We start from the raw sequence: 16383 nt of genomic DNA, 5'->3' as shown, positions 1-16383 counted from the left end.
GTCACAAACAGCCCAAGCAAGAATCATAATCCTGTCCTGGGGAACTTAAGGCACAGCTGGATGAAGACAGCCAATAGGCAGCCAGATGCTAGGGACCTCAGAGGAATATATTAAAGGTACCGCCAACAGGTAGAACTGGGAGCCCTAACAGAGAGAGCATAGCACAGTGCAGTGGTTCTCAGACAAGGACAATCCCTACCCCAAGCCTGGGAGGGGGGTGGGCATCTGGCAAGGAGCCAGTTCCTTGTCCTGAGGGGTAATCTGGTGGTAGAATCCAAGAATGCAACTAAACATCCTGCAATGCTCCCTACAACAAATAAATCACAGTGCTGAGATTAAAAAACCATGGCCTTGTCAACTGTTCTCAAACTTTTGGTCTCAGGATCCCTTTATATTCTTAAAGATTGAAGACACCCAAAGAGTTTCCTTCTGCTTATATCAGGTAGCTTCTAGATAATTCTGTACACGCATCAGAGAATGAAAAGTGACAAAGTACTGTGAAAATAGTTTTGACTTTGTGAATCCCTCGAGAAGGTTTCCTGGACCAATAGATAGCCTGGGACCACAGTTTGAGAATCCTTGGCCTGGTGTTTAAGGTGACAGCCGCGGAACCAGATTTCCACCAGCAGGAACCGCACACAGCACTACCACTTAACTAGCCAGGAGGCAGTGAGGTAACATTTCTGGTCCCCAGCTTCCCCCATAGTTGTCCCTGGGCAACAGGATAGTACCTGCTACCTGAGGCTACTATTTAAGTTCAATAAAGCACTTAAACTGGTCAGACTATTAGTTACCTCTTTTGTGACTCCAACAAACACCCAGGGCCCGGGGCTACTTTGCCTTCAACACATTTGTCCAGGGAATAAATTTACTTCTGAAGACACAATGGCGGGCCTGGGCCGCTCTCTCTGGGGATGCCGAACTCTTGCACTGAGTTTTCACAGCTGAGAACAGTAGTGCCATGAAGGGACGGCATTCCAGTCTGGATAACAGAAACACTGTCCCCAAGGTCGGGGTCCGCGGTTCTCAGCAAAGCACACGGCTGGGAAAACTCAGGGCCTTTGTGACCCCAACACTCCCAACTTGCCCTCGCCCACCTCTAGAGCCTCGGCCTCTGCTTTCCATGCAACCTTTTACCCTAACTCAACATGGCGTTAGAGTCCCACAACCCTTGCTTAGTTGTCTGTGTTCGTTCCCAACTGGATGTTTTACCCCGCCTCTCCCCGATGTACGCCCAGCCCCCCAACTCGTCTAAGCGTGGGGCCCATTTCCAAGATGGCAGTAGTCCCCTGGTTGTTCGGGGGGCTCTGCTTCCGTTTCCGGTACCAGAATCCGGAAGTGGCAATCGAGGGTCTTCCTATCTCCAGTTGCGTCGGCAGAGAGAGGACGAACGGCGATGGCGGCGGTCGCAGCGGATCGAGCTGCGGCCGCGGCCGCGGCCAGACAGCCACGACGCGAAGCTGTGCCCGGCCTCGACAGCCAGCGACACCAGATAGAGAATGGCGAGAATGGGCGAGAGCGTCCACTCCGAGCCGGCGAAAGCTGGTGAGGTTGGGCTGCCGCGGACGGTGGGGGCGATAACCACCGCGGAGGGTTTGGCAGCCGAGGTCCGCGGAGAACTGCTTGCGGGGGCGGGGGAGGGGGAGGGGCTGGGGGGGACAGCGGGAGAGAGGGGCGGGGTCGTGCTTGAGAATGAATGGCAGTGTCTGGGAAAGGGGAGGGGCCTATGAGGTACAACCTGACGACTGAGAACAAAATGGGGCTTGTTGTGGGGGCGGGGCCTGAAGGGAGCCGTCGTCTAGGGAGGTGGAACCCCGCCTGCGTGTTGGACTTGGAGCTTGGGAAGAAGGCGGGGTCTGCGACGTAAGGCGGGGGGGCGTGGCCTGTGTTGCGTAAGGGAGCATCTCGGGGTTCTAAGCGGTTTGCGATTGCTCTCGGGAGCCTGCGAACGCGGCGAGCGTTGGGAAGTTAGCCAAAGAGCAGGATCGGGGCCAACGGCTGTAGGTCGCTGGGAACGAGGGATTACGTGGTGGAAGAGCGAAGCCAAGTTCGTGACGTGGGCCGAGGGGCGTGGCCTGAGGCTAGGACAGACTGGAGAGGAGGCGGTACCGAAGAGGCAGAAAATGGCGCCTGCGAATGTGTAAAGTTTGTGAGGCGGCGAGGTTTTTGAGTTGAGAGGAGGTATTTTTCCCAGGACGGGAGGAAGAGCAGGTGATTAACGTGGGAGGGACCTTGATGTTAAATTCGGTTTCTTTTTTAGTACTTCTTTTTCTTTTTACAATCCGGAAAAATAAGCAGTAAGAATCACTGCCTATCGGTAAATCGGATTTTATCGATTTCACTAATGAATGACTTCCGAAATGTACTGCTTTTTTTTTCCTTCATTTTCACCGAATCGCATCTCGCCTTTGAAATTCTGAAATACGTAAGACGTAAAAAGATTATGGTACAAAATAATTGTGCAGTCCAGATTGATGGACATCCTAGTAACATAAACCGCCTATATTCTTCAAAAATGTCATGGTTGTGAAAGGCAAAGGCTGAAGAACTATTCCAGAGTGAGAGAATTGATTTAGTTGAACAAGTTCTGATAACTAAATACAACATGTGATCCTCAGTTGGATCCATGAGGGTTTTTTTTTCCTTATAAAATTATCTTTTTATCTTTTATTGAAAAAGGCGATGGGAAAAAAAGGTGAAATGTGCCGGAAGTCCATAGGTTAGCTATGAGTACTGTTCATTTCTTGATTGTGAAAATAGTCTTTTTGAAAGAATATCCTTGTTTTTAGGACTTAGGTACTGAAATATGTAAAGAACCATAATGTAACCAAGCTTATACCCAAATGATTGAAAAAAAATAGTATATTGCAGAAAATGCACATGAGGGGGATTGGGAAGATGTTGGTGAAAGGATACAAAATCCAAGAGGAGTGAAGTTTAGGAGGCTTGTTGTAAACGTGGTGATTCACGTTAATAATAGTGTGTTACATTTTTGAAAATTGCTGGCAGATTTAAATGTTCTCATTACAAGAAAAAAGTGATTAGTACATGGTGTAATGGGTATGTTAATTAGCTTTCATCAGTCCACAGTGTATACACATGTCAAAACATCTGGCTGCAGCAACACAAATGGGCAGAATTTTTGTCAATTTTAAAATACATTAAAAACATCCCCAAAATGCAATAATTGAGAAAATGGGTAAGATGTTAGATTTGGGGACTCTGGAAGTGGAGCATACAGGGAATAATTTGTCTATTATTTCTGCCACTTTTCTTAGTCTATGTCAAAGTAAAAAAAAACCTGAAGTATAAAAAGGAAAAACACGTGAAGTGACCACCAAGGTTAGCATTGCACACATCACCTTAGGATACCCTTCTGGGCCCCTCCCAGAGGGACATTCTCCTCTCCCATTCCGGAGCAGCTCTTACCCTGAATTCCAAGTTAACTAGCTCTCCTTTTGCTTCAGTGTTCTACCTCCTGTGTATGCACCCCTAAATAGTATTTGCTCCCTAGGCACATACAGAGTGTGTGTAGGTATATATGTATGAAACCAGACTTCATATACGATACATACGAATTCGTGCTGCATACATACTGTGAGCCCTTGTCCTGTCAGGCAATCCATGGGCTCCACATGACAGCAGCATTTGTGATGTTAACCTGGATGCTTGTTAGGCTAGTTTCTGGACTACAAAGGGCGCCAGTTTTCTCTTTAGGCACACAGTAAGGGATTTTTGAACTATGTATCACGTCGTTCCTCACAGTATTCTCCCAGCTTCGCATCTCATGCTGTGTAAGTGGCTTACAGGGCTTTGAGAGGCTGGTCCCCTGCTTCCATTCTACTTCTTACTGCCACCTCCCTGATGACACACTCCCTGCCTCTTTCTCTGTCACGGTCAGCCATGTTGGTCTCCTGCTGTTGGGCAGCCAGGTGAAACCTCAGAGGGCTTTCTAGTGAGGCTTTCCTGCATTGAGCCTTCAGTAACAGTAGCAGTGAAGTGTGGTCCCTGGTACTGGAGAGAGACATTGAGATGCCCCAGCTCAGGGATACAAAAACCAAACAATGTTTCTCTGCCATTACCTCATAGCTCTCCAGCAAGGAAAAGCCTCAGTGGGTCTTGAAAACAAACAATAGGCAGAATGCCCGCTTGGAGATGTTTCAGAGGGCCTCCAGGCTTGGTTTCTTGCACCCTCCCTACCATGACAGCCTTGTCATGACTGTGTCATTGGTAGGTAGGACATGAGATCCTGTCATCCTTGGCAGCACCCTTTACAATTACCCACCGGTACCAGGTTTTCTTTTGTAGTGATGAATGGAGCTAGGTAGAGATCATGGTTGTACAACATTGTGAATGTTCTAAACCCCACTGCATTACTGGTTAACCTTAAAATGGTTAGTTTTATGCTATGTGAATTTTACCTCATTAAAAAATTATCACACCAGTGCCAGTTCAGCTCTTGTGGGCATTATGGAACATTTTTGCTAAACTCCACTTTTTAAATGCTAATCTATTTAGGTGATGACAAAGCATCTAAAGGTTACTTTGCTATCCATTTTTTTAGGGATTGGCTGCAATGGTCAAGAAATACATGTTTACAAAGCATCTTGAAGTCATGGGTTAATCCCAAATCACAGACCTTGTATGAATATTGTTATTTGCACTTTGTATCTTGTGTCAGTTGCCAGATCTGGACGAGGGCAATTAATAATTTGGTTGTCTGAGTTGATATGACATCTGGGCACAGCTTATATTTTAGGAGTAAATTCAAATTTATGACAGTGTAACTTCAGAAATTGGTAGTTTTTCTTTTCGAGTGTGAACCACCTATGAACACAATGAAATGAGCTGTAGCCAGGGAGTCGAGCAGGTCTGGGCAGGGTGTGGATAGTTGGCCAGCAGAGGTAAGCAGTCCCAGGATTCCTGTTTAGGTGGAGGAAACAGAGTGGTTGAGTTCAGAGCCTTGCAGCAGTGGGTGAATGGAAGGCAACAATGTCTCATAGGAGATTAACCCAAGAAACATTGATAGATACTTATGTTAGCATATCTAATTATATCTGATTATAATTGAAATAGGAAGCTAAACTTCTTTTTGAGTTGGAAAAATGAAAGCTCATATAAAAGTTGTAAACTAATTAAAGTTATAAAGTAACTACTATTTGGACCATGTTGGAGAAATGTGATCGTTCTTACTGCCCTTCCTTTGTTGATGCAGGCTCAGATCTTTTTGAGGAACATCTTAGCAGTATTGCCCTGGACTCCATATAGAAAAAAACCCCAGATCTAGTTTTCTGCCTTTGGTACATTAGTCATTTAACAACTTACAGTAAAGGATTTGTTAACATGCCTATATATATATATATATATATACACATATATACATATATATATACATATATATATACACACACACACATATATATGTGTATATATATGTATATGTATTTAGGCATATACAGGTATAATAAAATTTAGTACCACAGTGTTACATTAACCATCTGAATAAACCAACAGCCTTTTAAGAAACAAGTAGGGAGTCATTTCTTACATCCATGTTTCTATTTCTCTGTCATTATTATATAATTAACCCATTTATGTAAATCATTAGCATAACTAAAATAACCAGATTTTCTCAGAAATGAGAACAATGTGAGCACTGTGGCAGGGTTTGGGAGCGGTCACTACAGCAAAAAACACACCAGCCAAACTGGCCAAGAAACTCCACAGTAGTCAGGTGAATTCTAGTCTATTCCAAGATTGTTCTGTGCTTCCCAACTCCCACCTCTCCAATGCTTTTATGAACAAGAAAACGTTGACGTTTAAGAGATCAACATTTATGAGATTAAACTGCTGGGAAACAGACCAGGACCATGTTATGTGTATTCCATCAATTTGGTTATTTTTTAAAAAGTGTTCATTTGGGGCTATTAAATATTTAAGGCAGCCTTTTTATGCATCAGAAGTTCATAGCAAAGCAGCTGTATGTGGGAGGAGGGTTATATGTTTCTGTGTCTACACTTTTACATTCAGGCCTTGGAGTCAGAGCTAGCATCGAACACTTACTACATGATGAGTATATTCCAGACTTTAGAACGTCTCAGCATTTTCTTTTTTAAAAACAAATATTTATTTATTGTTTTTTTGAAAGGCAGAGTTAAGAGAGAGACAGAGAGATGAGAGAGGTCTTCCATCTGCTGGTTCACTTCCCAAGTGGCCACACAGCTGGAGCTGGGCTGGATCCAGAGCCAGGAGCTTCTTCCAGGTCTCCCACACTGGTGCAGGGGCCCAAGGACTTGGGCCGTCTTCTGCTGCTTTCCCAGACTATAGCAGAGAGCTGGATCGGAAGTGGAGCAGCCAGGATTCAAACCAGTGCCCATTTGGGGTGCCGGCACTGCAGGGGGCAGCTTTACCCACTACGCCACAGCGCTGGCCACACACTGACTAAATTTTGCTTCTGATGTATGTTTGTATGATTTGACAGTTCTCATGTTGAATTACAGTATGTTGGTGGAAGTTGTACATGAATTGCGAATCTCCAGGTAACTTGAATCTCCAGGTAACCATGTAACCCCCTTTTCCCTGTCTGGCCCCAGGTTCCTTGTGGAGCGAGACTGGTATAAACAGTGGGAGCTGTACGTCCAGGAAGGCAACCAGGACTCCTGCACCTTTCCTGGCTGCATCAACAATGCCAAGCTCTTTGAAGGTATCAGGCCTCTCCCGCATCCCCCCCACTAACCTAGCCCTGGAGTTCTTGTGCCCTCTGTCCCTACAAATGGCCGGAAGCCCATTTTCTGTGCTAGCTCATGGGTGGGATGGCCAGAATTACTCATCAGATTCCTTCCCTGATTCTTTTTTTTACCACCCCTCTCTTCCCCTCCCCAACCCCACAGATACAATAAATTGGCGCCTCAAGCAGGGCTTGGTGGAAGGCAAGGATTACGTGCTGCTGCCAGCAGCTGCTTGGCGTTACCTGGTCAGCTGGTATGGTTTAGAGCATGGCCAGCCACCCATTGAACGCAAGGTATAGTGGATTGGGAGGGTGCCGAGAGGTAGATTCCATGGGAGGTTGGGTGCGAGGAAGGCCTTAGAGGTTGGGGGTGGGTCCAGACCCACGTGTGTGTGCACATCTGTTTTCTGGGTAGAGTCACCTGTGTCTCGGCTCACAGCTCGTGCTGCAGGTGTCTGCATGTGTCTACTGTGTGAGTTCAGCTCCACTCACAGATGGCTGTGTGTCGTTGTCTGCTACTATCAAAAGCCAGCGTGTTTGTTCCTTTGACCTCAGGTCATTGTGCCTGTGTCTGTGTGCATACTATGTGGGCATGCCTGTGTGTGTACCACTGTCTTCACAGGTCATAGAACTGCCTAGCATCCAGAAGGTTGAGGTGTACCCGGTGGAACTGCTGCTCGTCCAGCACAATGATATGAGCTCACCCCGCACTGTTCAATTCAGCCACACGGATTCTGTTGGTGAGTCCAGGGCGCATGGAATGGTTGTTGGTGTTCCCAGCGGTGAGTCATAGCTCAGTGACATGCGTGTGCATGGGAGTAGGCTGTGGCACACTCGAGAGAGCACCGATCAGACCTTGGAGGACCAGGAAGGCATCGCTCAAGTTAGTGGGAGGCACTCGGCGCCGGGAAGGGGGGTTCTGCTAGAGTCTCCAGAGTTATGTGAGCAGCACCCCAGTGGTTTAGACGTAGGGCAGAGGGTATTTGCTGGGAATCTGAAGTCCTGAGTGTGGATCAGCCACTTGGCGATTGGTCTGGGGACATGGGAGTATTGACTAAGAATGTGAAGATGAGTCGAGGATGCTAACGTGGGTCAGTTCTTCTGGGGCCCAAGAAAATCTTGAATGTGCCCCATCAACCCTCACAGACCTAATACTACGGACAGCGCGACAGCAGTTTCTGGTGGAGTCTCACGTGGACACGCGGCTGTGGGTCAAGAATGCAGAAGGCACTCTAGATCGCCTGTGTGACCCACACGTCACAGTGCTGGACGCTGCCCTCGAGTCTGGGCAGGTAAGAGTAGGGAGGACTTTTCTGCTCAGGTAGGCTGGGGGGAAGAGAGGAGGAAGTGCCCCCAGGCCCTCCATGAATGCCTCTGCATCCCTTCTTGCTCCTTTTCCAACCCAGCTGATTATTATGGAGACCCGAAACAGAGATGGCACCTGGCCCAGCGCGCAGCTGCATGTCATGTAAGCCTTTGGGGTGGTTGGTCCACAGTGGGGGTGGCTGACAGTCAGCCAAGTGATTGCACCCATGTGCCCCTTGTCCCCATACGTAGTAGGCCTTCCGCTGACACGTTTTTCATCCAACTCAGGAGCATAGCGGAAGAAGATGAGGACTTCCAGGGCCAGCCGGGCATCTGTGGTCTCACCAATCTGGGCAACACGTGTTTCATGAACTCAGCCCTGCAGGTTTGGCCATTACAACCTTTTCTGGCACTGCCACGCGGGGTGGGCGGCAAGACCTGGGGTCAGAGTAGGGGACTGGGGCAAGGGCTCAGGTTGGAAGCTCAGGCCTCACAAGCCTGCGTCAGCATGCCCATATGCACTCCTGAAACACCAATCCCTTCGCTCTCTGCTTGTCCCTCGCTTTCTCTAGCCTCCCCTCTACCCCCACCACTTCCTCCTCGGGCAATACTAATATCTTCTATTTCCCTTTCTCTTCCCTCTTGCTTTCCTTTTCCCTGTCCACACCTTGGCCACCTCCTCTCTCTCCTGGCCCTGCCCCCCTGCAGTGCCTCAGCAACGTGCCACAGCTCACTGAGTACTTCCTCAACAACCGCTACCTGGAGGAGCTCAACTTCCGCAACCCGCTGGGCATGAAGGGGGAGCTCGCAGAGGCCTACGCAGACCTGGTGAAGCAGGCGTGGTCGGGCCACCACCGCTCCATCGTGCCACACGTGTTTAAGGTGCGGCGCTACCCTGGGGCGCCCTCACCCCCACCCCCCACCCCTCCTGCCTCTGCTGACTCCCTCCGTCTCATCTCACACTCTCTCTGCCCTGCCCGCCTTAGAACAAAGTCGGCCATTTTGCCTCCCAGTTTCTGGGCTACCAGCAGCATGACTCGCAGGAGCTGCTGTCATTCCTCCTGGATGGGCTGCACGAGGACCTCAACCGGGTCAAGAAGAAGGAGTACGTGGAGCTGTGCGACGCTGCTGGGCGGCCAGATCAGGTGGGTGCTCCTCAGTCCCACGAAAGCCACCACGGCCTCTGCCTCGGGAGTTCTCTGGCCTGCCCCCGAGTATCCAGCATCCCCCTGTGTGCTGGTTTGCTGTTAAGTTCCTTTCCCCTGGACGTCCACTCCAGCCTCAGTCTCGGCCCGTAGCTCCAGCACCATGTCTGCCTCTGCACCTGCTCAGAGTTGTCCCCAACCCAAGCTCCTGCCCCAAATAAACTCCAGCCCTCGGAGTGAGCAGCGTCTCTAGATGGACTTAGTTGTGACTGTGCTGCCAGCCCTTAGCAGCAGCCTCCCCTTTAACCCTGTATGAATCCACCCAAAACCATTGTACCCTGCCCTGGGCGAGCCCCTCCGCCCACCACACGTGCACCATCATGACCCTGTCAACAGGAGGTGGCTCAGGAGGCCTGGCAGAACCACAAGCGGCGGAACGATTCTGTGATCGTGGACACGTTCCACGGCCTCTTCAAGTCCACTCTGGTGTGCCCTGATTGTGGCAACGTGTCTGTGACCTTCGACCCATTCTGCTACCTCAGCGTCCCACTTCCTGTGAGCCACAAGAGGGTCATGGAGGTCTTCTTCATCCCTATGGATCCCCGGCGCAAGCCTGAGCAGGTATGGGGAGACACAAGGAAGGACAGGTGGTCAGGAGTTTGGCACTCTGCCCTTCCTTAAGGTTCACTGTGTCAGCTCACCACAGACCCTTTTGATCTTTTGTGGATACTCTTTGTCCCCTCAGCACCGTGTTGTGGTCCCCAAGAAAGGCAACATCTCGGATCTGTGCGTGGCTCTGTCCAAACACACCGGTATTGCGCCAGATAGGGTGAGACTCTGTGGAAGGAGGCCCCGCGGGGGTGGGATTCAGAGGGCGGGGAGGCAGAAGGGCCAGGGGACACCTTGCGGGCTGACCAGTATCCCCCCATCCCATTCTCAGATGATGGTGGCCGATGTCTTCAGCCACCGCTTCTATAAGCTCTACCAGCTGGAGGACTCTCTGAGCACCATCTTAGACCGGGATGACATCTTTGTGTGAGTGAGGAGCCCAGGGGAGATGCTGGTTCCTTGGGAAGCTGGTCTGTTGCTTTTTAGTGGCGCTACCTTCACCACCTGCCCTCTCCCCTCCTCTGCCTCCCTCGCCCGGCGCCCTGCGTAGACCTTTGGCCATGGGCTGTGGCAGGGCCGGGGCGTGTGTGTGCTGTCAGCAAGGTGAGTGTTGAGGGACACAGCTTTAATACAGGGTGTCTGTGGCTGTTTTCTTCCTCATTACGGGAGGGAAGCCACTCTTCCCCTCTTTCACTGGGCACTCACTGGGCCCCTTCTGTGCCTTCTGAGTGGAGTTCCTTACTCTGTTGAAGTCTTCAGAACAAAAAGGGGGTTTTGAAATACGACACACTAAGATGCTTTTTGAACACGGGAGCATTTGGACCAACTTTTAAATCTGTTTCAGTTTTTGAGTAAAAACTAAACATGCTTTGTGAGCAGAAAAGTTCTTTGTAAGCCAAGCAATGGGTTTTTTTAATGCGTGTTTTTATTTATTTGTTTGAAAGGTGAGTGGCAGAGAGAGAGAGGGAGGGAAGGAGGGAAAGATGCAGTTGGTCTTCCAAATGCTGGTTCACTCCCCAAATGGTCTAAACAGCCAGGGGCTGGGCCAGGCAGAAGTCAGGAGTCTGGAACTCCATTTAGGACCCCCTGGTTGGTGGCAGGGACTCAGGCCTCTGCTGCTGCTTTCCCAGGCTCATTTGCAGGGTGCTGGATCGGAAGTGGAGCAGCTGCAATTTGAACCAGTGCTCTAACAGGAGATGCCATTGTTGCAAGCAGCCGCTTAACTCACTGCACCACAGTGTTGGCCCTGAAAAAGTGTTTTTTTTTTTTTTTGACAGGCAGAGTGGACAGTGAGAGAGAGAGACAGAGAGAAAGGTCTTTCTTTTGCCATTGGTTCACCCTCCAATGGCCGCCGTGGTTGGCACGCTGCGGCCGGCGCACCGCGCTGATCCGATGGCAGGAGCCAGGGGCTTCTCCTGGTCTCCCATGGGGTACAGGACCCAAGCACTTGGGCCATCCTCCACTGCACTCCCTGGCCACAGCAGAGAGCTGGCCTGGAAGAGGGGCAACCGGGACAGAATCCGGTGCCCCGACCGGGACTAGAACCCGGTGTGCCGGCGCCGCAAGGCGGAGGATTAGCCTAGTGAGCCACGGCGCCGGCCTAAAAGTGTTGTTTTTTTTTTAAAAAAATATTTATTTTATTTCAAGGCAGAGTTAGGAGTGGGGGAGCGGATCATCCATCTGCTGGCTCACTCCCCAATAGCTGCAACGGCCAGGGCTGGCCATGCTGAAGCCAGGAGCCCGGAGCTGCTTCCAGGTCTCCCGTGTAGGTGCAGAGGCCCAAGCACTTGGGCCATCTTCTGCTGCTTTCCCAGGTGCATTAGCAGGGTGCTGAATCAGTAGAGCAGCCGCGATTTGAACCGGTGCTCCAGCATGGGATGCCAGCGTTGGAAGCTGTGGCTTAACTCACTGCACTACGGTGCTCACCCTGAAAAAGTGTTTTTTTTAATAGATGATTTTTAAATTACTTTGTCACTAAAAGTTTTTGTTAACCTCCTCAGTGCTGTACTAGAGTACATTATAAAACGACTTCTAAGTCACGTGCTGTGTAAGTCATTTCAGTTTGTGAAGCATCAAACAGGGATTTTTTTCCCAGACTAGAAGAAGGGAGTGGGTGGAGCAACTGGGACAGACTCAGGGAGTCCTTGAGCTGCTGTGATCGGGCATGACCCGCTGTCCGCCTTCTGCAGATACGAGGTGACAGGTCGCATTGAGGCTATCGAGGGCTCAAGAGAGGACATTGTGGTTCCTGTCTACATGCGGGAGCGCACCCCAGCCCGAGACTACAACAACTCCTACTACGGTCTGATGCTTTTTGGGCACCCGCTCCTGGTGTCGGTGCCCCGGGACCGGTTCTCCTGGGAGGGCCTGTATAACATCCTGATGTACCGGCTTTCGTAAGTGTGCCCTTCCTGGGGGCTGAGGGTGGTGCGGGCTGACCTGGGTATTCAGCCGCATGGTGATACGTCCCCAAGGCAGTTCAGACTTCCCACGGCCATAGGATTTGGAAGGCTCTTGCTTTGTCGAGATCCCTGGCTTTGCTTACTGCCTGTCTGAAGTGCTAGAGATACAGAGGTGAACAAAAGTGCAGAGACAGCTTCATCTTAACGTGTCACTGTCTCCTCCCTGGAGAGACCCGGTTGTGTTTTTACCGAAAGGTTTTCATCCTAACCTAAAATCCAGGCCAAGCCATGTGTCATCTTCATCTTCTTTTTACCCTCAAAAGTTCCCTCCTGGGGCTGCTCTTGTGGTATATGAGATGCATGCTCCTGACTGTGGCTCCCAGGATGCTATGCGCTCCGGCCCCTGCTCCCACGCTAGCCTCTCCACCAATCGCATGTCACCTTCTCAGACCTGCCAGGCCCTTCAGTAAGAACCGTTGATGTGTGGGTGTACCGGTGACTTCCCATCATCATCAGTCAAATTCCAGGCTCTGCCCCCGCCGCCCCGCCCCCGCCCCCTGCCCCGCTGTCCTTGTGCCCTGCCTTGGGAGTCTCCTCTGCTCTGTCGCAGACGCTACGTGACCAAACCCAGCTCAGATGATGAGGACGATGGGGATGAGAAAGGTGAGGGAGAGGAGAGGAGGGAGAGACGGTCGATGAGGATGAGGGTCCTTCCAGGTGGTCCCATGGCCTGAGTGGGGGGTGAGGGGCCAGGGCTCAGCGGGTGGGGGTTCTGGGGCAGGTCTTACCCACCCAGGGTTCTGGATGTGCACTGCAGCTTAACCCCTTGGGGCGCCCACGGGCCAATCTTCTGACATCCTCCCCATCCTAGGAGACGAGGACGACGACGATGACAGCGATGATGAGGATAAAGATGCTATGCCTGGGCCCTCCACTAGGGGCAGCCTCCGAGAACCCGAGCCAGAGCAGGCTGGGCCCAGCTCTGGGGTCACAAGGAGGTGCCCGTTCCTCTTGGACAACTGCCTTCGGTCATCTCAGTGGCCCCCGCGGCGGCGGCGCAAGCAGCTGTTCACCCTGCAGACGGTGAACTCCAATGGGACCAGCGACCGCACCACCTCCCCTGAGGACGTCCAAAGTATCTCCCTCTGGCTGGGAGCTGGGCTTGGAGGGGGCAGGGAGGTGGGATTGCCTAGTAGCAGGAACCATGACCATCCCCTCCTCGCCCCCAGCCCAGCCGTACATCGCCATCGACTGGGAGCCAGAGATGAAGCGGCGCTACTATGATGAGGTGGAGGCTGAGGTAAATGAGATCCCAGGGCTGATCAGGGGTGCTCAGAGTGCATAGCCCCCACCCCCACCTTTGCCCGCTGGGAGCAGAGCCAGCAGATCGAGGTCCAGGTGCTGCCTGGCCTTGGAACCTGAATGTGGCACTGAGCGCTCCAGGGCAGCAGGTCCCTAGCGTCAAAGCCTGTGCTCTGCCCCCTCCTCCTCAGCCTGTGTCTTCCACCCCCCGCTCCTTGCTTCTCCCCACCCTCATACCCGGCCCCACGGCCGCCGTTTGACCCCACCCCAGGGCTATGTGAAGCACGACTGTGTCGGGTACGTGCTGAAGAAGGCGCCGGTGCAGCTGCAGGAGTGCATCGAGCTCTTCACCACCATGGAGACCCTGGAGAAGGAGAACCCCTGGTGAGGCCCTGGAGTGGGGTGTGGGCGGGGCCCAGGCCAGCTGCCTCTCGAAACGTGTCTCCTTCCACTGGCCCCCAGATGGAGACCCCGCCTGCCTCACTGGCCACTGGCACTGTGAGAACGTTCCCAGCTGCACGCCTTTACCTGGGCTGTCTCTGCTCCCGCGGGCGTTCTTTGCCCTGTTACCTCTGGGCTTGGGTCTTTGGACAAATGTGACCCACCAGGCAGGCCGCCTCTTAGTACCCTGCCGAACGCCACCCCTCCCCCGCTGCCCGCCCCCTATTCCCTCTGTGCGCCTGCCTTCCAGCCAAGCCTGCCTTTCTTTCTAGCTCAGTAGCGCCACTTGACATCATGTCCGGGATCCCTGTTTGTGTTGCCTGCCTTCTCCGCTAGAGAGAAACTTCCTCAAGGGGAGAGGCTTTCCAGTTCGGTTCTTAACTGCTTACCCTGCTGTCTGGTGTTCAGCAGACGTGCAGACACTTGCAGGGTAAAGCGGAGAGGACCAACATGTGGAGGCCAGTCTCCCAAATACAAAAAAAGAACAGCATCAGCTCCACAGAGCAGAAATGGAGCAGAAATCTAAAATAGCCCCAAGGGGCGAAACAGTAGGCAATGGACAGATAGCTGGGGAGCGAATGAATGCCTAAAACACGAAGAGAGAAAACTCGAGAGATACAGAAAGAGCGTAAACTAAAGACTGGCATCTCACGGGCCAGAAAGCAGGCACAGATACAAAGCAGTACAGAAACTGCACGTATACAGGAGGCAGGCGGGAGAGACTCAGTGAATGGGAGGGACTTGAACGAAGAGAGAGCAGCCTAATGTCCCCGGGCGGGCTACAGCTGGGACAGTATGTCTGTGGGCCAGACAGTACCAAGGCCTGCAGTAGGTGCTCAGAACGTGTCTTCCCCGGCTCGGCTACGTGTCTAGGTACTGCCCCTCCTGCAAGCGGCACCAGCTGGCCACCAAGAAGCTGGACCTGTGGATGCTGCCGGAGATTCTCATCATTCATCTGAAGCGCTTCTCCTATTCCAAGTTCTCCCGGGAGAAGCTGGACACCCTCGTGCAGTTTCCTATCCGGTGAGGAGCGGCGGGGGGTGTGAGGCAGGGGAGAGGTGGGGAGCGAGGGAGGGTGGGCGGGCGGGCAGGCGGGCAGTGGCACCGGTATTCATGGCCCTGTCTTCACCTGCAGGGATCTGGATTTCTCTGACTTTGTCATCAAACCGCAGAACGAGTCGGCTCCCGAGCTGTACAAATACGACCTGATCGCGGTTTCCAACCACTATGGGGGCATGCGCGATGGACACTGTATGTGCCAGGCTGCGGGCAGGGGCGTGCCTTGGGAGGGTTCTGGACTTGGGCACGGAAGGATACCCCGAGCGGGTGACTAGGTGGTGGGTGAGCCTGAACAGACCTCTTAGGGGCGGGAGGGAGGATGAGGACGGCTCCCTCTCCCTTCCAGACACAACATTTGCCTGCAACAAGGACAGCGGCCAGTGGCACTATTTTGATGACAGCAGCGTGTCCCCTGTGAATGAGAATCAGATTGAGGTATAGCTTCAGTGCCCTTTCCTCCCTGCCCGTGTGCCCGTGCCCCCTGAAGTCCACACTGACTCCTCTGCTTTCCCGGCAGTCCAAGGCAGCCTACGTACTCTTCTACCAACGCCAGGATGTGGTGCGCCGCCTGCAGCCCCAGTCCCCGGCCTCCCCTGCCTGCAGTTCCCCTTCCAGCTCTGAGTTCATGGAAGTTAACTAAGCGGCCCTGGGGCCTGCCACAGGGAAGGAAGCCCTCCTGCCACCTTGCTTCTTGTGTCCACCCCCAACTCTCTTCTCTGTGCTCGGTGCCCCCACCAGGCGTTAACAAGGCTTAGTTGTGACTACCATCTTCCTGTGCTGCTGCATTGCGCTCTGCCGGGGGAGAGGAGGTCGTGTCTCCCCTGGCCTGTGTGTGCCCCTTAGAACGTACCCTCCCTCCTGGTCTTTATTTATGGTTGTCCCTTTCCCTCTTCCTCACCCTGGAGTGTTCTGAGTGGCTGCTATGGGGGTTCACCTCAACAGAGAGTGTATTTTCTTATTGAGATCCTGTACCTTCTGTTGTGTGTGTGTGTTATATAAAGCGCCTTGTGTTCCCTGTTCTGCGGTGTGGGTTCTTTCCCCGCCACCCTGCCCCCCACCCTGTGCTTAACTAAGCACAGGTTTATACCTGACTGTTGGGTGCACTTCCTGAATGCCAGGTGGATTCAGTTTGCTGCTCCGAGTGCTCGCTGAGCACCAAGCGTGTGCGACGTGCTACTACTCTGAGCACTTTTCCTTATCTTGACAAAGTGTTTGTTGTCCTCTACTTGAAAGGCAGAGTGACAGAGATTTTTTTAAAGCTTTTATTTAATGAATGCAAATTTCATAGGTACAACTTCAGGAATATAGCGGTTTTTCCCCCCATACCCACCCTCCTACCCCCATTCCCGTCCCACCCGCTACTCCCTCTCCCATCCCATTCTTCATTAAGGTT

General features: G+C 52.1%; 1 protein-coding gene across 1 annotated transcript; it reads left to right on the top strand.

The window, feature by feature from the left end:
• Positions 1 to 1381: 1381 nt before the first annotated feature.
• On the top strand, positions 1382 to 16007 carry USP11 (ubiquitin specific peptidase 11). Its single transcript, XM_062183523.1, has 21 exons — positions 1382 to 1545; positions 6594 to 6703; positions 6891 to 7021; positions 7350 to 7467; positions 7874 to 8019; positions 8134 to 8195; positions 8321 to 8417; positions 8741 to 8914; positions 9019 to 9177; positions 9574 to 9798; positions 9923 to 10006; positions 10118 to 10212; positions 11976 to 12182; positions 12799 to 12851; positions 13060 to 13323; positions 13418 to 13488; positions 13762 to 13874; positions 14805 to 14954; positions 15067 to 15182; positions 15337 to 15425; positions 15508 to 16007. Exons 1-21 carry the CDS (start codon positions 1397 to 1399, stop codon positions 15628 to 15630), a joined length of 2736 nt encoding a protein of 911 aa, XP_062039507.1. The 5' UTR covers positions 1382 to 1396; the 3' UTR covers positions 15631 to 16007.
• The last annotated feature ends 376 nt before the right edge of the window (positions 16008 to 16383 follow it).

Source organism: Lepus europaeus, chromosome X, assembly GCF_033115175.1.
Source record: "Lepus europaeus isolate LE1 chromosome X, mLepTim1.pri, whole genome shotgun sequence".
Taxonomy (NCBI): Eukaryota; Metazoa; Chordata; class Mammalia; order Lagomorpha; family Leporidae; genus Lepus; species Lepus europaeus.
This window is presented reverse-complemented; position numbering and strand designations above follow the sequence as displayed.